Source organism: Schistocerca americana, chromosome 10 (genome assembly GCF_021461395.2).
Source record: "Schistocerca americana isolate TAMUIC-IGC-003095 chromosome 10, iqSchAmer2.1, whole genome shotgun sequence".
Lineage (NCBI taxonomy): Eukaryota > Metazoa > Arthropoda > Insecta > Orthoptera > Acrididae > Schistocerca > Schistocerca americana.
In genome coordinates, this window is record NC_060128.1 from 165,289,016 (window position 1) to 165,314,419 (window position 25,404).

A 25,404-nucleotide genomic window follows, 5' to 3' on the forward strand; every position below is an offset into this window, starting at 1 on the left:
CGACAATACCCTTGTCTCAGCTTGTGTGTGTACTGTGAAGTGGGAAATTTGGAAGTGATCCAACTTCAAACTTATTTTATATCCGAACGTACATTTCCGGACATGGGTTCTTTATTTAAACTTTGTCCATCAAGTCCCCTCTACAGCCCCTAGAAATCTGTAATAGTAATTTTGAATCACTCTGTATATTTGCATAAGCATTACAATACAAAGATTTTCATTGTATGATATTTGTTGGAACTCACTGGGGTGGACTTTTTCCATAGCCATTTTAATAGAACTGTTTACAAATGAATCACTGTCATCACCAAAATTATTGTCACTCTCGTTTTCAATTAGAAGTTCCCCTAAAAGCTCTAGAATCTCTTCCTCAGAGAGGACTGTGCACAAAGAACTACATATTTTGTGCCTACTAACTTGGACATGGTAATTACAACCTTTCTCTCAACAGAACGGCCACAGTTTGACACTGAGTTAACATGGACTTCCCCAGATGCTATTACTATGCAGTATAGTCAGATTCAGGAATGGAGCACATGACAGCTACAAAAACTATTCCGAACAAAAGTTGACATCTGAGTGGAAAACAAAATTTGCAATGTATAGCACCACTCGCCATTGGAGTGGAAAGGGTTAATGTGAACTGTGGAAGGGATTCACTGATGGTGTGCAGCTCAAAGTTGCACTATGGTCTCGGCTAGATTGTCGGCTTACGTGGGCAGTGAGTTAAGGCGAGATATGTCACTAGTACACTGGGTGACATTTTTCACACAAGATGCGGATCCTGATGAATGTCTCATGTGCCAAACTGATAACTCTCTCCCCTCACCTGTTCCAAGAAGTGCTCCCTCTCCCGTACGGGCCTGGCCAGTGTTGCCAGCACGGCAACAGCGTGGCGGAGGTACGGGCTCGCGAAGACCGCCGCAGAGTCAACGGCCGCGACGCCCCCACCCGGCGTGACCGCCGTCCCCATGCAGTGGCGGTGTGGTGGCGGGGGCGGGGTCTGCACGAAAGGCGCGGCCCAGCTACCGACGCCAGCGGGGCAGCGCAGAACGTGGTGCAGCAGGAAGAGGTGGTCGCGCCACGTGGCCAGTCTCACCAGCAGTGCCACCAGTCGCGACAGCCAGCCCCGGCAGTCTGCGATGAACCTGCGAGGGGAGGGAGGCACCTGCAGTGGCACTCCAGCTAAACGGTGGCCGGTTATAGCCACAGAGCTGTACATTGACTCACTACCTAGTTTTTGGAACTAATAGTTCCTTCGGCCAGAAGGAGAGACAGATAGGTTGGGAAAGGTTATAAATGAAGACCCCTGTACGAAAGAGGCCTCCATGTAGCAGGACAAAAATATATAACGATGAACGGGGCAGCATCAGAGACAGTAGGTCAGAGATGGTACATTGGTAGGTACTGTGCCACCTTAGCTCCAGAGATAAGACCAGAGAGAAGTAAAGACGCACCAGGCCACTAAACAGTCTAGTTTTTAATTTTTGGTCTCAATATGCCTTGGGGTCCCTGAATCTGTGGAATCAGTAATCCACTCATACTTATCACTGACATTGTTGTTTATGAACGCATCGTAGCATTAATCGATTGCACAACAGACTCTTTTCTTCACCTCGAAATGAAACGGTGCAGTTTAATCACAGTTCTTTCATGAAACCTGACTGACTAACGTTAAGACACATCAGATGTGGGGATAACAGAAAACTTCATCTTCACCTCAGGTATGAATTAATGGCATCTCGTCTACACTTTTACTTGAAGTAAACTTCATTATTTTGCCACTTCGTACACTGTGTGATTTCTGAAATCTGCTCAAACAGGTCGAAGAAGATTTAAAATTGGCAATGGTCATATCAATAGTGACTCAGAGAGCCCAGTCTTTTAGATCTTCAGTAATGGTTCATTATCCCACACAAGCAGCTCTATGTGGTTCATATCTTGAAGAAAAACTACTGTTCATGTCATTCATTCAAGTTTAGGGATTTTCAAAAATGGTTCAAATGGCTCTGAGCACTATGGGACTTAACATCTGAGATCATCAGTCCCTAGAACTTAGAACTACTTAAACCAAACTAACCTAAGGACATCACGCACATCCATGCCCGAGGCAGGATTCGAACCTGTGACCGTAGCAATCTCGCGGTTCCGGACTGAAGCGCCTAGAACCGCACGGCCACCGCGGCCGGCTTTAGGGATTTATGTTGGTTATTAGTGGGGGGTAATCCCACATTGTAGCCACCCTGTATACAGTAAATCTTTAGGGCAGTTTCTTATTCACAGTTTTGTGAGTCCCAGTTTGATGAGTATTAACTAATTTGTGCAATTCTTTCTTCCATTTGTACAGTTATGGTCAGATTTTGTGCACACTGCTTAATGTTAAGTGTTAAACCCCATGAACATTAATTCAGTTTTATCTCTACTGTTAACGCTTACACAACCACAAAGGCAACTGGTAATTACTATGGACATTAAATGAGTTGCAAATTTGAGTGAACAGTAACTGTAGATGTATGTTTCAGAGAAACTATCAATGAAAACTGAAATTCGGTTTACAAATTAAGATTTCGTTGAGTCACATTACCTGTTTACCGATGGGCTGTCAACCAAGGATGTGCACATGTCGTGTTGCGCAACGGCGATCTGCTAAGCTCTGGCAGGGGTGAACAACTGTCCAGCGACCTGACCAGCTAAGAATTTGACAGTTTTCAACATTTTTTCAGAACTACTTTCATTGTGTCTCAGCAGCTAAAATTTTTATAGGGTCTTTCTTTTGATGTATTCTTTCCGCAGAAAAAAATTTCGAAGCATTTTTCAACCAGGTGGGATTGCACCATACCCTTGTGAGACAGCAAAATAAATGAGATAAAAGATTTTTGATAATTAGCTTCGAAGAAGCACACTGTCCAAAAGTTCAAAATTGTCTCAGTGTTGTTAATGAGCATGTCAATCATGAAGCATCTCAACTATACAGCCAATGTCTACTGCAGTAGCAACCAGAAAAATCACGGGAGGCGCACATTGGCACGGCGCGTCACGAACGGTAGTTGCCGCAAGTAGAGTCCCGTCCACCAGAGGGCACGCGAGAATTCGGACGCGACCTTTGCCGGCGTAACAACAACAACAACAACAACAACAACTCAGGCAGCACGGGCCATGCCCAGTCAGTTAACATCGGGCATGCCTAGGACACAGTCCTGGTCTACACTAAGTGAAGTGCGACGTAAACGTGAACAGTGTTACTACACAATTGGTGACGAGTAGGGTCGTTCTTTCGCGTGTTGCGTCGTTGTTCCAGTTTCGCAGCTTCTCCACGGCATGGAGGTTTTGGTTGAGCAGCAGACGGAGCTCATGGCCACCATGAAACAAGTGCTTCCGGCGTTGCTCTCCACGCAGTCTGCTCCAGCGCCGTTCCCTCCTCCCTTTCCCCCGCATGACGAGACGGCGGAGGATTGGGACACATATGAACATCGCCTTCGCAGCATTTCCAGGTGTTTCATGCTGCCGATGCAGAGGTATGTCGTGCTCTCTTCTTGTCTTGGATATCTCCCTCGCTGTATCAAGTTTTGCGGCAGCTAGCGCCGTTGCAGGAACCCTCGTCCTTGTCTTTTGACGCATTGTGTTCATTGCTGTCTTCGTATTATCGCCGCCGCACGCATGTTGTGGCGGCTAGGGTCGAGTTGTATCAATGCAAGAAACAGCCCCATCAGTCTTACCGGGCGTGGGCCGCTACCCTGCACGGTCTTAGTCACAAGTGTCATTTTGCCACGGAGCAGTCGCGAGAGTCGTACGCCCACGTTATGGTACGCGACGTCATTGTTCGTTCAGTCCCTGATAGGGAGGTCCGGCAATGGGCCCTGCAGTTAGAAAACCCTTCCCTCGAGGAAGTCCTGTCCATTGCTCAATCGTATGAAGTCTCTCACGCAGCAGGTCAACAGCTGGAAGCGCGGTGCAACGTCACGGCGGTTCAGGGCGGCGCGGCCACGTCCACTGTGTCCAGGGTGGACGACGTGCGAGCGGTACAATCCGGCCGTTACGGCCGCTCCCGCACGACACGTAAACAGAGTTCCGGCCGCCAGCCCCTGTTGCCCTCTTGTGCATCGTGCTATATACATCATGATCGGTCAGAGTGCCCCCAGCATTGGGCCGTTTGTCGCAAATGTAATAAAAAAGGTCACATTGCTAAAGTTTGCCGTTCAGCCTCAAAAGAATTGAAGGAAGCAGGTACAGAGGACATGGACGTTGACATTCAGAAAGTTTCATCGGGCCAGGCTCCCGACGCATCGGCACACAAACTCTTTATTGAAGTGTCGGTTGGGTCGCGCCAGTTACAATTGCAAGTAGATACGGGCGCGGCAGTTTCGTTGTTGAATGCACAAACTTATTCCGACCTTGGATCGCCCCCGTTGGCGCCAGTTTACCAGCGTCTACGCGGTTATGGTAAACAGTTCATTCCCCTACTGGATCAATTCACTACCGACTTGACTTACAAATCCGTCACTTGGCCTATTACTTTTATTGTTGTCAGTGATGCGAGCTCCGCTAACCTTTTTGGCCTGGATGCCTTTCAAGCTTTCGGTTTTTCTATCGCTGACACCATACAGTTGGTCTCCGAAGACGTTCCCTACCAATCAGGTAAAGGAAGAGCTAGACCGGCTGACAGCCCTAGGGGTCGTTCTTCCCATTTCTTCTAGTGAGTGGGCTTCACCCCTCGTTATTGTACGGAAGCCCTTGGGAAAATTACGTCTTTGTGGTGATTTCAAGGCCACCATTAATTCCCAATTGGTGGTGGACACCTATCCTTTGCCTCGTGCTGATGAATTGTTCTCCGCCGTGGCGGGAGGCCAATATTTTTCGAAAATCAATCTTTTGGAGGCTTATCATCAGATACCACTTGATGAGGACTCCAAACAGCTGGCGGTCGTCAACACCCCATTTGGCCTTTACCAATACCAGTGGTTGGCGTTCGGAATATCCAGTGCCCTGGCGATATTCCAGTGTTATCTTGAGCACGTCACGTCGACAATCCCTCATTGTATTAATTACCTGGATGACATAATTGTCACAGGCCGCAGCACGAAGGAACACTTGCACAACCTTCACACACTCTTTCTCAAATTCAGGTCTGTGGGCTTGCGTTGCAACCTGCATAAGTCAAACTTCTTCCAACCGTCCATTGAGTATGTGGGCTACACCATCTCTCGACACGACGTCCAGCCACTAGGAAGTTTGGTCCAAGGTATCGTCGACCTTCCTCGGCCCGCTTCGCTGAAAGAGTTACAAGCTTTTTTAGGCAAGATAGCCTATTACCACCGGTTCATTCCCAGGGCTTCCACCATAGCCTGCCCCCTGTACTGCCTTCTGCGCAAGGGTGTTCCTTTTGATTGGTCGCCTGCATGCGAGCGGGCGTTCACCTCGTTGAAGGGCCTCCTCACGTCAGCGCCTTGTTTGGCTACTTTTGACCCCCATAAGCTGTTGGTCCTGGCTACAGATGCTTCGCAGAATGGGGTGGGGGCGGTCCTGGCCCATCGCAACGCAGATGGTTCCGAGCAACCACTGGCGTTTGCACCTAAAACTCTTAGTCCCGCGCAGGCCCATTACTCCCAGGTGGAAAAAGAGGCTTTGGCCATTGTCTACGCTGTTACAAAGTTTCACCCTTTCTTGTATGGCACGAAGTTTCAGTTAATCACTGACCATTAGCCATTAATATCGTTATTTGGCCACGCCTCTCAGATTCCAGATAGGGTGGCCCACAGACTACAGCACTGGGCCTTGTTCCTCTCTAAGTACCATTATGACATTCATTTTCGCCCTACCGGACAGCATGCCAACGCCAACGCCCTTTTCCGTCTTCTGGTGGGCCCAGATCCTACGTTCGATCGAGAGGAGATTACGTGTATTCATTTGGATGTGGCGTTCCGCCAAGCGGTTGATGGCTTCCCGATCACTAGTTCTCGAGTTGCCAGGGAAATGGCAGTTGATCCGGTTCTCCGGCAAGTAGTTTGCCTCATTCAGCAGGGGTGGTCATCCCGCCCTCCGGGCCGGGCCTTGGACCCTCTTCGTAATTATTTTCTTCTACGGGACCGCCTCTCGGTCTTGGAAGGCGTTCTCCTTCTGGCTACTGATGATACAGCTCCTCGCGTGGTTGTTCCTGCAAGTTTACGATGGGAGGTCCTCACGTTATTACATGCGGGGCACTGGGGTGTTTCCCGTACTAAAACCTTGGCTCGCAGACATGTGTACTGGCCCAGTACTGACAGAGAAATTGAGCGCTTGGTGGCCGCCTGTTCCCAGTGTGCGAGCCAACAGGCATCTCCCAGGGCAGCGTTCTCTTCATGGCTGCCGGCAACCCATGCATGGGAATGTGTTCACATCGATTTTGCGGGCCCGTTTCTCAATGGCTTTTGGCTCATTGTCATTGATGCTTATTCTCGATTCCCATATGTGGTTCACTGCTCCTCAACCACTTCAGAAGTTGCAATCCAGGCACTAGCAAAAATCTTTTCTGTGGAAGGTCTGCCAATCACCCTGGTCTCGGACAATGGACCGCAGTTTATTTTGCAGACCTTCCAGGATTTTTGTAGGCACTTTGGTATTTGGCACGTTTGCTCTCCCCCCTTCCATCCACAATCGAATGGGGAAGCCGAGCGCATGGTGCGCACATTTAAGACGCAGATGAAAAAGTATGTGCACGAATTTCCTGAGGAGGAGGCATTGACGTTTTTCTTGACGGCATACCGGACCACACCAATGGGAGACCGCATCCCCGCAGAGCTCCTCCATGGGCGCCAACCTAGGACTCTGCTGCACCTCCTCCGGCCTGGTCCTCGCCAGTCTTCGCAAAACAGAGTACCTGGCTTTCCACTGGGTATGTCGGTCTGGGCACGTGGGTTTGGTCGCAATCCACGTTGGATACCAGCGGTGGTCCTGCACCGAAATGGCCGCCGGCTCTATACCTTGCAAGCGGGGGACCGGGTGGTACATCGTCACCAAAATCAGCTACGTCCACGTTCGGGCACCCACCTTCCGACCTCTCGGACACCGGCTTCCCCATTGCCGGCACCCGTGTTGGTTTCTCAGGGGACGTTACCACCTCTCCCCGCTGTGACTCTGCCACACTGCGATGGTTCTGAGCCTTGGCAGCCTCCAGTAGCTCCAGCACTGGCATCGCCATCGTTCGAGATGCCCCAGCGAGAGCCGGCCCCCCTCGCAGGCCCGGTTTCTCAGGAGGCTGGTTCACCTGTGGTCGTCCCTTCCCCATCGTCCCCGCCACTGGGTATTGCCCCTCCCGAGGTGGAACAGGATCCGGAGTTCGACAGCTTGTCGCCCGTTCTGTCCCGGGCTCCGGTGGTGGGACGTCGGGGGCCTCTTCGTGTGGGTCACTTCCAGCCGTATTCGAAGGTTCCGGCTCGAGGGTTGGCAGATCCCCTCGACTCCGGCCTTCCAATGGATATGGAGGTCATCGCTCCTGCCCGACGCTGCACTTTCCGACGCAGTGGATCACAGTGGCCTCACCCCCCGAAGGAGGAGGAGTGCAGTAGTCACCGGAAAAATCACGGTAGGCGCACATCGGCATGGAGCGTCACGGACGGTAGTTGCCGCAAGTAGAGTCCCGTCCACCAGAGGGCACGCGAGAATTCGGACGCGACCTCTGCCGGCGTAACAACAACAACAACAACAACTCAGGCAGCACGGACCGTGCCCAGTCAGTTAACATCGGGCATGCCTAGGACACAGTCCCGGTCTACACTAAGTGAAGTGTGATGTAAACGTGAATAGTGTTACTACACCTACTTTCATTCCTTGCACGATTTGAATTTTATCCACACTTTCCAGTACCATATAAATATTTATCTGAATCAGTTGTAAGTGGCAAGAGGTATCTTTGAGAGAAATTCATTTCATTTGTTGTTGTTAAACATAGGTGAATTTAAATATCAAATGCCAGTCTATCAATCTGTGGGGAACTGAGAATTCTGTATGGCCACAGATACTGTAGATAACACACAGCCATTCAATGGGATGGAAAATCCACGAAGAAAACCAAAAATAAAAAAATTAAAATAATCTGCCAGCACTGTATCAATGCTCTGGCAAAATATTTGATAGTGTCTTGATCAACAGTCTGATGAGAGATTGTTTCTCCATAATATTTAAAGTATGTAAATCAAATAATAAATGACAGTTCTGGACTGGACTTCATCTCTCTACACACTGAAGCTCATGATTTCTCTCCCCCATTTAGTTTTGTATAAGTATTACTGCACTGAAAATATCTGCTCAAGGTGCATCCACTTTACTCTTCATCTTCAAGCTTGCAATCAGGATTCTTCAGTTCTGTCCCCAGTGTGTTTTTCTGGCAGCATTAGTTCTAGGTGAACAGTGATGTACAACTAAAGGCAGTATTAGTTGACGATCCACCACAATTGGCACAGGTCTAGTGTAACAGTCATCTGACGGTAGAACGGGTGGATTTATGAGAAATAGCACACACATTATCCATGCTTTGGAAATAAAAAGCTGTTCAAAACTCTTGTGAATCTGTGCAAGCACACTAGATGGTGATAAATCACTCATGCACAGAAAGGGGTACTCTTGAGTAGCAGTATGCTTTCTGCCTGTTATTGTTCATTGTTTACTGCTATTGATATTGTTGTTGTTGACACCTGTGGCCAGAGGTTAACTTCAGGCTTTCATATTGAAGATTATGCAAATTTTTCAGTGATTCGATTAATTCATAAATGCAGTAATTAAGCAACACTTTTAGCTCACAAACTTTTTCTTATATAAGCTGTTTATTAAAAGCATTCTTTGTAATGTAGGGTAGATTAAGTTTGGAGCTCAGCTTTCTTCATGTTTGGATGCATGTTCAAGGAGCTCTGAGTAGATGTAATAATTCTGCAGAATTATGATTAAACATGACTGTGGAGTACTGCAAACAGAACACAAATGAGTGAGAAAGATGAACCCATCTGGATTTTGTGTGTAAGCTGTGACTTTCGAATTAACTAAAATACGTGCGATATCTCGTGCAAGTTGGGATCGAGAAGCAAGCATTCAAAGGGGTTCAGTTGACCTTTCTAGACTCTGAGAAGCTCATCTGCAGAAACCAGCACGGTTCTAGGAAACAGCAGTCATGCGGGACACAGCTGGCTCTCTTTGTGTATAATATACAACAGGCTCTAGATACCAGCTCCCAGGTTGATGCCATATTTCTCGGCTTTCAAAAGGCGTTAGACTCAGTTCCGCACTGTCACTTGCTACAAAAAGTGCGCGCTTATGGTCTATCCAGTGACATATGCGGTTGGATAGAAAGTTTTCTAACAGACAGGGAGCAGTATGTCGTCCTGGAGGGGGTAACTTCAACAGAAACAAGAATAACTTCAGTTGTGCCCCAAGGAAGCGTAATAGGTCCTCTGCTTTTTACGATTTACATAAACGATCTGGTTGATGGTATTGACAGCGGCCTTAGACTGTTTGCCAATGATGCTGTAGTCTACAAGAAAGTAGTCTCACACGAAAGTTGTGAACAAAAAAAATGAGGATTTGCAGAAAATAAATGTGTGGTGTAATGACTGGCAGTTATCTCTCAATATTAGTAAGTGTAACCTACTGCGTATAAAAAGGCGAAAATCCCTATTAATGTATGAGTACAAAATAAATGATCAGTCTTTGGAAGTGGCAACATCAGTCAAGTATCTGGGTGTGACAATTCGAAATGATCTCAAATGGAATGATCAGATTACACAAGTAACGGGTAAGGCGAACTCTAGATTGCGGTTTATTGGTAGAATCCTGAAGCGATGCAGTCCGTCAACAAAGGAAAGAGCTTACAAAACGTTAGTTCGACCAGTCTTAGAGTACTGATCATCTGTATGGGACCCTTACCAGTTGGGTCTGATTCAAGAAATTAAGAAGGTCCAAAGAAGAGCGGCAAGATTCGTGACTGGTACATTTAGCCATCACGAGAGAGTTACAAATCTCATAGAAAGTCTGAAGTGGGACACACTTACAGATAGACGACGCGTTAAACAGAAGGGGCTGCTCACTAAAGTCCGAAATCCAATCTCCAACGAGGATGCAGAGCATATATTATTACCACTAATTTTCAAATCACGTAATGATAATCATTCAAAATATAAGAGAAATAAAAGCTTGTACTGAGGCATTCAGACAATCGTTTTTCCCTCGTGCGATCCACGAGTGGAACAGAGGGGGGGGGGGGGGGGGGAATATGACTTTGCGCAAATTGTGCCCTCCGCCACACACCGCGTGGTGGCTAGCGGAGTATATATGTAGATGTAGATGCAGGTGGAATATCTGCATGAGCATTATGACACTGACAGTCAGTTTTGTAATCTTTATGGTAACAGGTTTACTTAAATACCATAAGGTGGCTAAATAAGAGTCACTGTGATTGCGTGTTAATGAGAAAATTGTAACTTCTGATTAGGTACGGTGGTAGTTGCTGAAACAACAGGATTTCAATTATATCAATTTTTTTCAATGCCAGTTTAAACTGAGTGCTAAAACTGCTCAAAATAAACATTTTTTTAAACAACTGCCCCAGTTTTTCATTCCTATTATGTCTTGAAATAAACATAGAAACTGAACGAACACCGAAGAACTTTGACTCCTGAGTTTGAAAAGTGGCAAGTGGCTGAGTGGCTACATAATACAAAAAATCACCAGTATTCTTCAATTGATTCTTGCTTTTTTGAATGTTTGCTCAAAAATTGTGTTGTAATTCATGAACACATCACTATCTGGGCATTAGGGACAGCCAGTACTAAGGCGTGAAAACTGAGGCTGAAGGACTCATTTTTCAAGTTAATTGTCTGTCTTCAAAGGTTACAAGCAGATAGAGGCATGTTGCGTAGACACAAGCAACTCATCAGCTACTTTCAATTTTTATTGTAAACTAACAATGAATTGTTAAGTTACAAGTTTTCTCCTTATATCACGTTTCAAGTTTATGGTGGCTCCTTCCAATAATCTTTTAAAGGAAATGGAGCACTGTACTTCACTGGTATCACATTTTGTAAAATACTTGCAGAATATGGACGGTGCCATTCCGTAATACAACTAATGTCTGACAATGAAAGCGTGAAACTACGAGACAGACCAAATGGAGCAATTGCCATACACTGCATGTATGTGCATGCCATCCAGTAGGGAACACCACAAAGGCAGCAGGTATATTATTGTCTCACCAATGCTACACCAATTCTTATGCTATGTGTTTGCTGCTAGTTTCTGCTGGTATTCTTATTAAATCATCACCAACTGCTTTTCCTTTTTTCTATAATAATGGAATATTGCAAAGCAAAAAAAAAATTACTGATAAAAATTACTCATTTTTCAAAAGGGTTTATCTAAATACCCAAAATTTTGGAACTACTGCTGTGGATGATTGATATTTCAGTCTTTTACCTGGTTATTAGCAAGAAATAAAGAAACATGTTATAACCAAACCAAATGAATATCAAAAAAATATCAGTTATTCGGAACTAAAAAGGGAGATATCAGTTTTGGATGGTGGGTTTTTCCCATACCTACTTCTGATCAGCATGGACATGGCAGTTATTTTGTAACCAAGAAGTGAGAATATAATAGAATCTTTATTTGAAGACTCTCCTTTCACTCAACAGCTTGCAAAGACGTGAAACTAACTTTTAATGCGATCCATAGAGAAGGGTAGTACTACTGGCTCTACTACAGCTTTTCTAGTAGAGAAAGATTGTTCATTTTCTAACAAGGCAGGCTAATGGACTGGACTGCAAAAGACATAATTACCGCAAGGTGAATAGAACACATTTTCTGCAGGAGGAACAATAAAAGCACCGTCGCAATTGCAAACTGCTTTATACCTGGGAGTTCAATTCTTTAAGTGACTGGGGGCTTACTAGTTGTGTACTAGCACAGGGGAGTTAACAATGATTGGCAGTGTACAGAGGGATAGAGTCCGTACTTGTCATCCTTGATGGGCCGCCTCTGGAAGGTGAAGAGCACGGAGACGCAGTGGCGCAGCTCCAGCAGCCCCCAGCGCTGCTGCGGGGAACCCCGTGGCAGCCCCGCCTCCTCCGCCCCCACTTCCACCTCCTCGCACGGCGCCAGCGCGGCCGGCGCATTGTGCGGCAGCTGCGACGCACCGCAGCTGGCCTCCACGCCTTGCACGTAGTGCTCCGCCTGCAACGGTGACGACTGCTCTCAGCAGCGCTGACAGTAAGCGAACAAAAGCTGAAGCCACCCTCGACCGGAAGGTTCCTTTTAACATTACACACATTCACCAGACATTTTCCTACTGGAGGTGGTAAGCCTTAGCTTCCCTCCAACCAGAGAATCAGTAGCCATTGTACAGTTTGATTTTTTTTTTTTTTTTTTTTTTTTTTTCACGTGGTGTTATAGGAGCTGAGTATCAAATTACCTATCTAAAATTTAGTGGAGTAGGCTCTTTACCAAATAATGTTCAGACACTGTGGATCAGATAAGTTGGATCTCTGTCAACACACCTGTTGTAGTTGGCAGAAGAGCCAACACCGTGTTACTAGTGGGGGCCGAAATGCATGCGTTTTAGCTCATGCAGGCTGGCGTGAGGAAGGAAGGACTCTATTGACGTGAGGTCTGGAACGTGACAAAGACTTAGAATTCAGAAAGCGGACGTAATTAGTCTGATACTTAACTTTAATCCATTAATGATGAATGTTGCACTTGACGGTACATGATTCACAATATTATCTGTTCAGATTATAGTAACTGAATATGGCACCTTGCTAGATCATAGCAAATGACGTAGCTGAAGACTATGCTAAACTGTTGTCTCGGCAAATGAGAGCGTATGTAGACAGTGAACCATCGCTAGCAAAGTCGGCTGCCAACTGGGGCGAATGCTAGGGAGTCTCTCTAGACTAGACCTGCCATATGGTGGCGCTCGGTCTGCAATCACTGATAGTGGCGACACGCGGGTCCGACGTATACTAACGGACCACAGCCGATTTAAAGGCTACCACCTAGCAAGTGTGGTGTCTGGCGGTGACACCACAGCACCCACCAGTTTTTTTCCCCTCTCTGCTCGTTTCCTTTTTTTGCTCCCCATTCCCCCTGCCATCCCCCACAGCCTCCTGAAGCTTCGCCTGGCAATCTTATCCTGCGCACCATCTATGCTGCGCATGCTCTGCCAGAGAGCGCTATTCCCTCCCCCTCCCCTCCCCCCACCTGTACTCTGCTAGACCTCCCTATTACCTGTCCCACTCCCAATTCCTGCTTTCATTCCACACAACAGCTCCAATATGGCCTCAGGAGCGAGAGACAGCGGTCAAGTGCGCATAAGGTGTGCCTGTTTGAATGAAAGCATTTGTGCTTTCCTTTGATTTCTGAAGGAGGCTTTGTCTGTAAGTTCAGTGTGTAACAGTCTTTTTGTTGTGCCTGTCTGCAGCCCAATGTGTCATCTTTACAGTGAGTAGCAAACTATGCTTTTCATAACTGTTGAATCGAAACTAATACAGAAGAGCAGTATATTTACTCTGCGATTGAGAAAAAGTAACTTGCTGCATATATTTCAATACTGTGTTTAAGAATTCTGCATATCAGTGTTACAACAATTAACACTATGTCCTTTCATTCCCCGCAACCCAGACTGGCACCAAGATTCACAGCTTGTGGGACTTTTCCGCAATAGATAAAATAAACTACTACTGAACAAGAAAACAAAGTATAGACACATTAAGGAATAAAGAATGGGTAAACAAGTTGTAAATAAACAAAGAATAGATCTGATATCTAATGTATCAGTTACTGTCAGTTTATTTTGCAGTCTTCATTGTTTTGGAGTTGCACAGTTCATGCAGGTGGTCAAATTGCATTAACACAAGTGGGACCCTGCAAGTTAAGTCTTCCAAACACTTCTGACACATGTAATGGGAGACTGACCTGCAACCAGATGACCTCAGCAGAATAACAGGCCAGCGAGTGCGTCTGGTGGACAACATCCCTCACGCTGGCTAGGGAGCGTGCTAATGCCGCTAGCTCGTTGCGGTTCATGTGCGCCACCTAGAGAAAAAAAAGAAGGGGCAATCAGTCAATGGTCAGAACGACAGGGCATACGGGTAGGTGTGTCAGTGATAAAAACTGAAGAAAGCAATAAATAACAAGTACAGGGTTGTTATATCATACCAGGCCACAGATGTTGGATTGTCAAATGCTCCCAGTACAAGTGAAGTTTAATCTGATTCAGTTTCTTTGTTTGAATGTTCCAGAGATGATGACTTTGACATGGCCTATAAGATATGGAACTAGTCAGCTACAGTTACAGCACAAAATATAACAACATTCAGAGTATTTGCACAATTGCCTTAAGTACTTTGTTTTAACAAAGGTTTATACTAAACCCCTCCATGACTGATGGGTCCCAAATATTTCACAGAAGCATTACACAATTTTGAGCACTGAGATGTCTTATGCCCCATATCTGTCTAGTGCTGCCACCTACCAAGATGATTTCAGAACTTTAGAAAAATATTGTGGACCATGCGCTGGATGCACAGAAGGCTGTGAGCAATCAAGTAGAGTGATGTATCTGTTTTATAAAAATCAAATCAAATGATCATCTATGATGCAAGAATGTGTGATGTCAGTCAGTATGTTTCCTTCATAGACATAATTTTAAAACATAACTACACTCATCAGTACATTTGCTGATTTTTACATCATCTGTAGTTTAGTGGAACAGCATTGGCTGATACTTGTATCTGAGTTTTCATTTTTATCCTTCAATTTCACTATTGCACGGCAGTTCAGATATCGAGATACCCATGATGGCCTAGCAGACCAATCCTGGCATGAAACATGTGACCACATATATTAAACATAACAGAAGGTGGAGGGTGTGGCAGGGGGTAGCAAATTTTTCATCTGTGACATTTTTCATTTTTCTATCTCTGACATTCCTGATCAAAACGCAAAACAGCAGCTGAAGTAGTTTTGCACCACTATCTTCTGCTGTGATGCTCCAGTTACTCAGGCCAATGTTTAGACTCTTCTGGTTCTTCTTGAATTTGTCCTTACAGCGCTTCAGAGGAGCATCACAGACCCTTCTATGTGTGCTAACTTCACTAAACAAAATTTGTCAAGGAAAGTGTTGTTTCTCATCTGCTGGACATGCCCAACCCATCTGAGCCGGTGACCAATAACAATGGCTTGTATACTACACATCTATACCTTCTCAAGAACCGTAGTGTTTGACACAAAGTCATCGCATTTGATGTTCATAATGTATCTAAGCTTCTGTTGGTTGAAGCCTTCCAGTTTCTTGAGATCACAGTGATACAGTGTCCTGGTTTCACAACCACAGAGCAGGATAGAAGCAACAATGGCTCAATACATCCTCAGTCTGGCGCATAGTATCAGATCTTTATACAGAATGACCCAATGTAGGAGACGTCCAAAGGCAACAGACGTAGCATGTATCCCGTTCGCCACTTCCTTTCCTGATGAGCAGTTAGTTGATAATATACTTCCGAGTTAGAGGAAGTGATCTACTTGTGCCAAAGGTGTAATGTAAGTAGAGATATTGAGATCCAGAAAGGCAATTCCAGCAGTTGGCTGTGTTAGTACCTTTGTTTCTTAGATCCTGATGGTCAGGCCAAACAATTTATATTCAGTACTGAAACTATTTACAGACAGCTGCAGGTGTGAGAGCTGGAGAAGCACTGTCATCTGTTACCTGAGTGAGACTTGTGAACCGTTTAGAGTGCAGTTTAGACTGATTAAAAAGGCCTCTGTCAAATACATATTTGAGTTCCACTCCCACACTGTTTACAGATAATGTGTCATAAAGCATCACTGCTAGGTATAGAGCAAACAATGATGATGCAAGGACACATCCTTGTTTGAGGCCATTAGTAATGGGGAATTTGTTTGTTCTGGTAGGTTTGATCATCATGCGAGTGTTACGGAAATGCTTCAGGAACTCGGATGGGAGTCTCTGGAGGAAAGGAGACGTTCTTTTTGTCAATCGCTACTGAGGAAATTTAGAGAACCAGCATTTGAGACTGACTGCAGTACAATTTTACTGCCGCCAACATACATTTCGCAGAAAGACCACAAAGATAAGATAAGAGAGATTATGGCTCGTACAGAGGCATATAGGTGGTCGTTTTTCCCTCGTTCTGTTTGGGAGTGGAACAGGGAGAGAAGATGCTAGTTGTAGTACGAGGTATCCTCCGCCACGCACCATATGGTGGATTGCAGAGTATGTATGTAGATGTAGATGTAGATGTAGATGTTTCCTTCTGGTATAGCACTTGCCCAGACATGTCATCATGAAAAGCCTGAATCAGTTCAACACCCTTAAACTGTAGTTGTACTGATGCTGACGACTTTCTCGAATGTGTTCCACAACATCCAACACAACCTCGTATGGCAGTCTCACCAACGTTTCATGAATTCAGCAAGGCTCTAGATAGCATGAAACCAAGAAAGGCACCCGGATCTGACAGCATCCCCCTCGAGAGCACTCAAAGTGGTGGCTTGCTCTAAAAACCAGATGGTTGTCCCTGTTTCTTCTCATGTGGGAAACCTGTAAGGTACCAACTGACAAAAAGGTGACCAAAGCATTTGCAGCAACTACTGTTGCATGTCCTTGCTCTATGTGGCTGGTAGAATTTTTGTTATAATTCTGTTGAATTGCCTCCAGACTCTTTCTGAGACTGTACTTCCTGAATCGCAGTGCAGATTTTGCCACTCCAGAGGAACTATTGATATGATATTCCGTAAACTGAAATATGCTCATTATTTTATATACTTGAATTTAGCATATTTCGTGACGGTACTCACTTTTCTGTGAAATGTTTATAAGATGATATTTGACTTTTCTGTGTTGGCTTGAGTCGTCTAGTGAAAGTATGATTCCACAATGGTGTTTCGTTGGCTGCAGAAATGACCTGGTTCAATGCGTTTGCCTCATTTTTGGTGCTTCAAATACCATTTCTTTGAATGTGGTTCCTTCCTGATGTTTATATAAAAAAAGTAGTAACATAATTGATTTTTCCTGTTCACTTTCAAATTATTATAACAGCGACCTGCACAGTGTTCCACTGTCACACACAGCAAGAGTTCACTGCCGACTGACTATGGTCAAAGATGACTCCAGCGTCAAAGATATTTCACACAACACACAAGCTTCCACTTGTAACCAGTCTCTTTGATATTCTTCATCACATCTACTAATATTAATCAATATGCTGTCACTCTCAAACATATAAGCAAATTAGCATAACATTAGGCAAATTACAATTCACAAAAAAAATATTCTGACAAAAATATAAAAAAACATTTACAACTTCCCTCATTAGATTTGGTATCGACAAAACCGGTAGAAAATAACACATCTCCGAAATCCATTACAATACGACAACTGCAGGGGAAGTGCAGGGAATAACATAACCCTTGAATGAAATTATCTCCCTACCACTGACTGTGTGCTGATACGAAACTTCCCGGCAGATTAGAACTATGTGCTGGACCAGAATTATAATTCGGGACCTTTGCCTTTCGCAGACAAGTGTTCCACCGACTAAGCTGCCCAAGCACAATTCACGATCCATCCTCACAACTTTACTTCTGCTAGTACCTCATCTCCTCCTAACATAAGCCTATGACCTAGAAAAGGCCTTTGATATAGTGTCCAGAGAAGCTATGGGAAGGTCATAAAACATTTTGGCTGCCTTGAATACTCTGTTAAACTGATTCAAGCTTTCCATGATGAAATTCTGGGCAAGTGGAACATACAGGCCACAGGAAACATCATGGAATGTAAAAAATACTGGTTTGTGATATGTTAAATCCATCTTCAAAGTTTATATTGATAATTTGTATGCAATATTTCATATTTTTCACTGTCATGAGAATGTGTGTGTTTTGGTACTGACTTGTTATACTTTTTTCCATATTTACTATCCTAATGATCTCTCTCTACTAACTAAAATGTAACTCTGAAAACTTTAGGTTCCAATGAGAACATTGTTCATGGATACATGTGCCCACCTCATTGATATTCAAAATCACTCAGTTTTTTTAAGTGAAATTATAATAGTCATCACGAAGTTTTCATCTTTTTATTTTTCAAATATGTATAAAATTAGATGGGGGGTACTACTGGAAGTAAAGTTGTGAGGGTGGGTTGTGAGTGAAGCTTGGATAGATCGGTCAGTAGATCACTTGTCCACAAAAATCAGAAGTCCCAGGTTAAGGTCTCACTCCAGCATACAGTTTTAAAATGCCAGGAAATTCCACACGTAAAATGTGTTTTAACCATGAAAGGTTAATCTCTGTCTCTGTCTCTCTCTCTCTCTCTCTCTCTCTCTCTCTCTCTCTCTCTCTCTCTCTCTCTCTCTAAGGATGGTGGGATTTGATTGAAATCAACACTGGGTTCGAATCCCAGTCCAGTACAAATTTTCAACTTTCCCCATTGACTTTAATCAATGTCCACTTGCAGCCAGTGTCTGTAAGTCCTTTGTATCTTAATCCTTTTGTTGTTAGACCTAAAATAATTTATTTTTGCAGATTATTTTGCTTGGTTTGAGAAAATTTAATACGAGAAATTACCCAAACAAGGTGTATGGAAAACAAAAAACAAAGAATAAAAGAAAATGCAAAACAGAAACAATGGGCAGAGTATTTAGTGTCAGGACACTACCATTAACTTAAAGTGTGTTGCATTATGAATAAAACAGTTTTACAGTTCACAATTTTCTTACTTTTTACTTTCAATCAATGCTTTTCTGGAAATTTTAGACAGAAGGAATGCATCAATTTTATTGGTGCCCAGTTTCAACTTGAAACCACAGATGATCATATACAACACTCTTCTAAGTGAAATTTGTTACACTGAATCATCACCCTGAAGTATTGTCGACACCAATGCTTGACTGAAATTTTAATGATGATGAAGTAACTTGGAGGGCAAAGTCTTCATTGGAGTGGCTCTAACTGTAATTTATGTCTGGACTCCTCTCGGAATTTATACACTCCTGGAAATGGAAAAAAGAACACATTGACACCGGTGTGTCAGACCCACCATACTTGCTCCGGACACTGCGAGAGGGCTGTACAAGCAATGATCACACGCACGGCACAGCGGACACACCAGGAACCGCGGTGTTGGCCGTCGAATGGCGCTAGCTGCGCAGCATTTGTGCACCGCCGCCGTCAGTGTCAGCCAGTTTGCCGTGGCATACGGAGCTCCATCGCAGTCTTTAACACTGGTAGCATGCCGCGACAGCGTGGACGTGAACCGTATGTGCAGTTGACGGACTTTGAGCGAGGGCGTGTAGTGGGCATGCGGGAGGCCGGGTGGACGTACCGCCGAATTGCTCAACACGTGGGGCGTGAGGTCTCCACAGTACATCGATGTTGTCGCCAGTGGTCGGCGGAAGGTGCACGTGCCCGTCGGCCTGGGACCGGACCACAGCGACGCACGCCAAGACCGTAGGATCCTACGCAGTGCCGTAGGGGACCGCACTGCCACTTCCCAGCAAATTAGGGACACTGTTGCTCCTGGGGTATCGGCGAGGACCATTCGCAACCGTCTCCATGAAGCTGGGCTACGGTCCCGCACACCGTTAGGCCGTCTTCCGCTCACGCCCCAACATCGTGCAGCCCGCCTCCAGTGGTGTCGCGACAGGCGTGAATGGAGGGACGAATGGAGACGTGTCGTCTTCAGCGATGAGAGTCGCTTCTGCCTTGGTGCCAATGATGGTCGTATGCGTGTTTGGCGCCGTGCAGGTGAGCGCCACAATCAGGACTGCATACGACCGAGGCACACAGGGCCAACACCCGGCATCATGGTGTGGGGAGCGATCTGCTACACTGGCCGTACACCACTGGTGATCGTCGAGGGGACACTGAATAGTGCACGGTACATCCAAACCGTCGTCGAACCCATCGTTCTACCATTCCTAGACCGGCAAGGGAACTTGCTGTTCCAACAGGACAATGCACGTCCGCATGTATCCCGTGCCACCCAACGTGCTCTAGAAGGTGTAAGTCAACCACCCTGGCCAGCAAGATCTCCGGATCTGTCCCCCATTGAGCATGTTTGGGACTGGATGAAGCGTCGTCTCACGCGGTCTGCACGTTCAGCACGAACGCTGGTCCAACTGAGGCGCCAGGTGGAAATGGCATGGCAAGCCGTTCCACAGGACTACATCTAGCATCTCTACGATCGTCTCCATGGGAGAATAGCAGTCTGCATTGCTGCGAAAGGTGGATATAGACTGTACTAGTGCCGACATTGTGCATGCTCTGTTGCCTGTGTCTATGTGCCTGTGGTTCTGTCAGTGTGATCATGTGATGTATCTGACCCCAGGAATGTGTCAATAAAGTTTCCCCTTCCTGGGACAATGAATTCACGGTGTTCTTATTTCAATTTCCAGGAGTGTATAAGGCATTGTCTCAGCTGCAAAGTGAATCCCAATTGCATTGCCTGCCATTCCCATTGTCTCAGGAAAACACTCTTGACGAAAGGCATGGCCAGGCATTTATCACTGTGTTCCTATCTGCTTGTGTGTGTGTGTGTGTGTGTGTGGGGGGGGGGGGGGGGGGGAAGGGGGATGGGGGGGAGGCATGCGCATGGTGATTTGGCTGTAGCATCGTAAGTAGGGAATGCTACAGGCCGGATCTGTCCGTGAGATGTGGTCTACGTTACCTCTGATTTTTCTTCTTTTAACACGGGTGTCTTAGTTTTTGTTCTTGTAGTCTGGCTAATCCATATCACAGCCCTGCACAAAATTATTCTTCTTGGATTCGTATCCACACAGGGTGATGCTGTAACAGTGTGTCTACTTCTAACTATTGAATGACGAAAACATTTTCAATGATAATCTTCCACATTGTTCCAATTATTTACATCGGTTGTGAAGACAGGTCCAAATATCAGTAATTCATAAGCTTAAACACGTAGATCAGTGCGACTGGTCAGACTTGACTTAAGAGCTAAGATTTGCAATCTTCATTTGTCTTGGGCATTTACACTGTAGTATGCCCATTTTCTCTGAGGTATTCATGAAACCTTCAAGGGGCATCACCAAAGTATGAAAGTCCACGTAGAGCAAATGCTACTGTCCTCACCTCGCAGCACCTTGCCCCTGCTATTTTACAGCACTGCATAAGCAACATCTGCACAAATCATAGATCGGGGTGTGCACAGTGGATTGTTCCCACTACATAAAATGTTTGTAAAAGACACCACTATTTTTCAAGAATGTGAACATATGTCATTCTCACAGATAACCCATGTTACACTACACTGTCTATCGAAAATTTTCTGGTAATCTTGGTAAACCTGGACAGCTGTCTTCTAAACTCTCACATCATGTGAAAGTTTAGAAATTTCAGACAAAACGTTTTGTTCTTTATTCGTAAACCAATTTGGTGACTACTAGTGAATCTTGTGTTACTTTAGAAAATGTATTTTACCCTTAAAACATTCATGAACAATAACTGATTACTTCACTACCCACAACAACTTTTGCGAAGTGCTGTAACAGTAAAAAGAGTATCAAATTTGGCTGTTATTTTAAATGAACTGCAAAAATACAGCTTCATCCTTTGCCACCAAATAAAGTTTATTTTTGTACATTTTGATATATGTCATTTTCAAAGTAACAATTATTTTTTATCTCCCCACCTAGTTTTCCCAGGGCAAAACAAAAAAGAATGATGTTGGTCCATGTCAAAACTATTAATAATTTCAAACAAATCACAACACACAATATGAACTGTAAAGGAGGCAAACATCATGACAAACCAAAGAGAGAGTATAAAAAAAGTTGGTGTCTTGGTCACATAATATTTTATTAAAACAGAAAATTGCATTTGGCTCTGCAGACACCATGAAAACTAAAAATGTAGCAGCATCATGTAGGCAAAACTGGTGATCAACATTATAGGACTGAGACACTAACTTTTCTAATCTAATCCGAGATGAAGATCAGCAGTCTCCTCAGGCAGCAAAAATTGCCTCGTTTCAGAAACCACGAAAAAATTACCCAACTACATAGAAACAAGAATGAGTGAAATGCAAAAAATAAAATAGTTTGGATATCTTACGGTTATCACAGAACAAGGGAACAAAATCTGCCTTTGCTAAATAACAAACTGGCTGCTCCAAAACACATGTGAAGTGTGGAATAAAACTGTAGGTAGGCACATGATGATCAAAAAACACTTGGTTACCAAAAGAGCAATATGTGAAACTTCAGTAACCGCTGTAATAAAATCATCATATGGTTACGTAAAGCATACTCAATGGCTTTTGGCATAAAAACAGGAGTGAGGAATGAGATTGAATATGTTGTTGTTGTGGTCTTCAGTCCTCAGACTGGTTTGATGCAGCTCTCCATGCTACTCTATCCTGTGCAAGCTTCTTCATCTCCCAGTACTTACTCCAAACTACATCCTTCTGAATCTGCTTAGCGTATTCATCTCTTGGTCTCCCTCTACGATTTTTACCCTCCACGCTGCCCTCCAATGCTAAATTTGTGATCCCTTGATGCCTCAGAACATGCCCTACCAACCGGTCCCTTCTTCTTGTCAAGTTGTGTCACAAACTCCTCTTCTCCCCTATTCTATTCAAAACCTCTTCATTAGTTATGTGATCTACCCATCTAATCTTCAGCATTCTTCTGTAGCACCACATTTCGAAAGCTTCTACTCTCTTCTTGTCCAAACTATTTATCGTCCATGTTTCACTTCCATACATGGCTACATACAAATACATTCAGAAACGGCTTCCTGACACTTAAATCTATACTCAATGTTAACAAATTTTTCTTCTTCAGAAACGCTTTCCTTGCCATTTTCAGTCTACATTTTAAATCCACTCTACTTCGACCATCATCAGTTATTTTGCTCCCCAAATAGCAAAGCTCCTTTACTACTTTAAGTGCCTCATTTCCCAATCTAATTCCCTCAGCATCACCCGACTTAATTCGACTACATTCCATTATCGTCGTTTTGCTTTTGTTGATGTTAATCTTATATCTTACTTTCAGGACACTATCCATTCTGTTCAACTGCTCTTCCAAGTCCTTGCTGTCTCTGACAGAATTACAATGTCACCGGCAAAGCTCAATGTTTTTATTTCTTCTCCACGAATTTTAATACCTACTCAGAATTTTTCGTTTGTTTCCTTCACTGCTTGCTCAATATACAGATTGAATAACATCGGGGATTGGCTACAACCCTGTTTCACTCCCTTCCCAACCACTGCTTCCCTTTCATGTCCCTCGACTCTAATAACTGCTATCTGGTTTCTGTATAAATTGTAAATAGCCTTTCGCTCCCTGTATTTTACCCCTGCCACCTTCCTTAATCTTTCTTCTAAGATAAGGTGTAAGGTCAGTATTGCCTCACGTGTTCCAACGTTTCTACAGAATCCAAACTCATCTTCCCCGAGGTCGACTTCTACCAGTTTTTCCATTCGTCTGTAAAGAATTCGCATTAATATTTTGCAGCTGTGACTTATTAAACTAATAGTTCGGTAATTTTCACATCTGTCAACACCTGCTTTCTTTGGGATTGGAATTATTATATTCTTCTTGAAGTCTGAGGGTATTTCGCCTGTCTCATACATCTTGCTCACCAGATGGTAGAGTTTTGTCATGACTGGCTCTCCCAAGGCCGTCAGTAGTTCTAATGGGATGTTGTCTACTCCCAGGGCCTTGTTTCGACTCAGGTCTTTCAGTGCTCTGTCAAACTCTTCACGCAGTATCGTATCTCCTATTTCATCTTCATCTACATCCTCTTCCATTTCCATAATATTGTCCTCAAGTACATCACCCTTGTACAGACCCTCTATATACTCCTTCCACCTTTCTCCTTTCCCTTCTTTGCTTAGAACTGGGTTTCCATCTGAGCTCTTGATATTCATACAAGTGGTTCTCTTTTCTCCAAAGGTCTCTTTAATTTTCCTGTAGGCAGTATCTATCTTACCCCTAGTGAGATAAGCCTCTACATCCCTACATTTGTCCTCTAGCCATCCCTGCTTAGCCATTTTGCACTTCCTGTCGATCTCATTTTTGAGACGTTTGTATTCCTTTTTGCCTGCTTCATTTACTGCATTTTTATATGTTCTCCTTTCATCAATTAAATTCAATATTTCTTCTGTTACCCAAGGATTTCTACCAGCCCTCGTCTTTTTACCTACTTGATCATCTGCTGCCTTCACTACTTCATCCCATTCTTCTTCTACTGTATTTCTTTCGCCCATTCCTGTCAATTGGTATAGCAATCTATATTTTCCTACATTGTTGATATTCCTTCTTGGAGTCTCCTTGTTTAATGTACTGATTTCTGCAGATGCAGCATCAATCACTGAAAATCTAGGTCATCTGAAAATACTGGTAAGAAAGTTATTTCAAAAAGAGAACGAAATTACATTTAAAGTACATTACAAAAAATAATCTTGATAAAGAAGCCCACAGGAAACTGTCTAGACTGATAGCTATGTGTTTGAAGAGGCAGAGGAGTTTAAATATCTGGGGGCTGTAGTAAATAACAGAAATGAGGAGAAACAAAAAATAGAAGCAAGAATCAAAGCAGTATCCAGGGCATTATATCCACTTGAGAAATTATTGTCATCTAAAATTTTTTTTAAGAGGAACCTAAGGAGGGATATATAATTGGATCAGTATTGTCATAAGAGGCTGAAATATGGTGAATAGGTAACCATACAAAGAGAATAATCAATTATTGACAATATAATGTAAATGGATAGATAAAAAAAACATCTACTCACTGGGTGGCAGCAGGAGAACACGCACACAAAAAAGTTTAACTTTTACCAGCTTTTGGAGCCAGTGGCTCCTTCTCCTGGCAGAAGAGTTGAAGGGGAAAAAAGAGGGGTGGAGGAAAAGGACTGGAGAGATTTAAGAGGAGGGATACAGTTTAGAAAAGTCACCCAGTGCCCCGGGTCAGGGGAGACTTACAGTAGGGTTGAGAAGGGAAGACAGATTGCTGGGAACTGCACCGGACTAGATTTAAAAACCTGAGAGCTTAAAGGTGGAAGACAGGATAGTATGAAAGACAGAGATTACAACTGAAACATTACGCACAAGCTAACAATGGTGAAAATCTAAGTGCATTGTATGTAACAGGGGTGGGAGGGGAAACAGTGAAAATTAGACAGCTCAGCAAATAGTTGTGGAAGCCAAGACAACAGGACTGAGATGGGCTGGCCATGTCTATAGAAGATGGAGAGGAGCAAGATTGGGAAAAGCATCAGAGAAGAAACCCAAAGACCTTTAGGCAGACCAGAAATAAGATAGAGAGGCCAGGTGGCCAGGGATCTTCAGGTACTTGGATCATGGGAATGCTGTGAAAGAGCCTACTTGATGAGGCCAAAAC

General features: G+C 44.2%; 1 protein-coding gene across 1 annotated transcript in view; it reads right to left on the bottom strand.

The window, feature by feature from the left end:
• The window catches only part of LOC124552329 (ectopic P granules protein 5 homolog), a 358,669-nt gene that overhangs the window by 297,633 nt on the left and 35,632 nt on the right, over nt 1–25,404 (bottom strand). The window contains exons 5-7 of the mRNA XM_047126600.1: nt 13,930–14,049; nt 11,972–12,189; nt 830–1,148 (exon numbers count right to left, since the gene is read on the bottom strand). Coding sequence (XP_046982556.1) covers nt 830–1,148; nt 11,972–12,189; nt 13,930–14,049 — 657 coding nt within the window. The remainder of the gene's footprint in view (nt 1–829; nt 1,149–11,971; nt 12,190–13,929; nt 14,050–25,404) is intronic.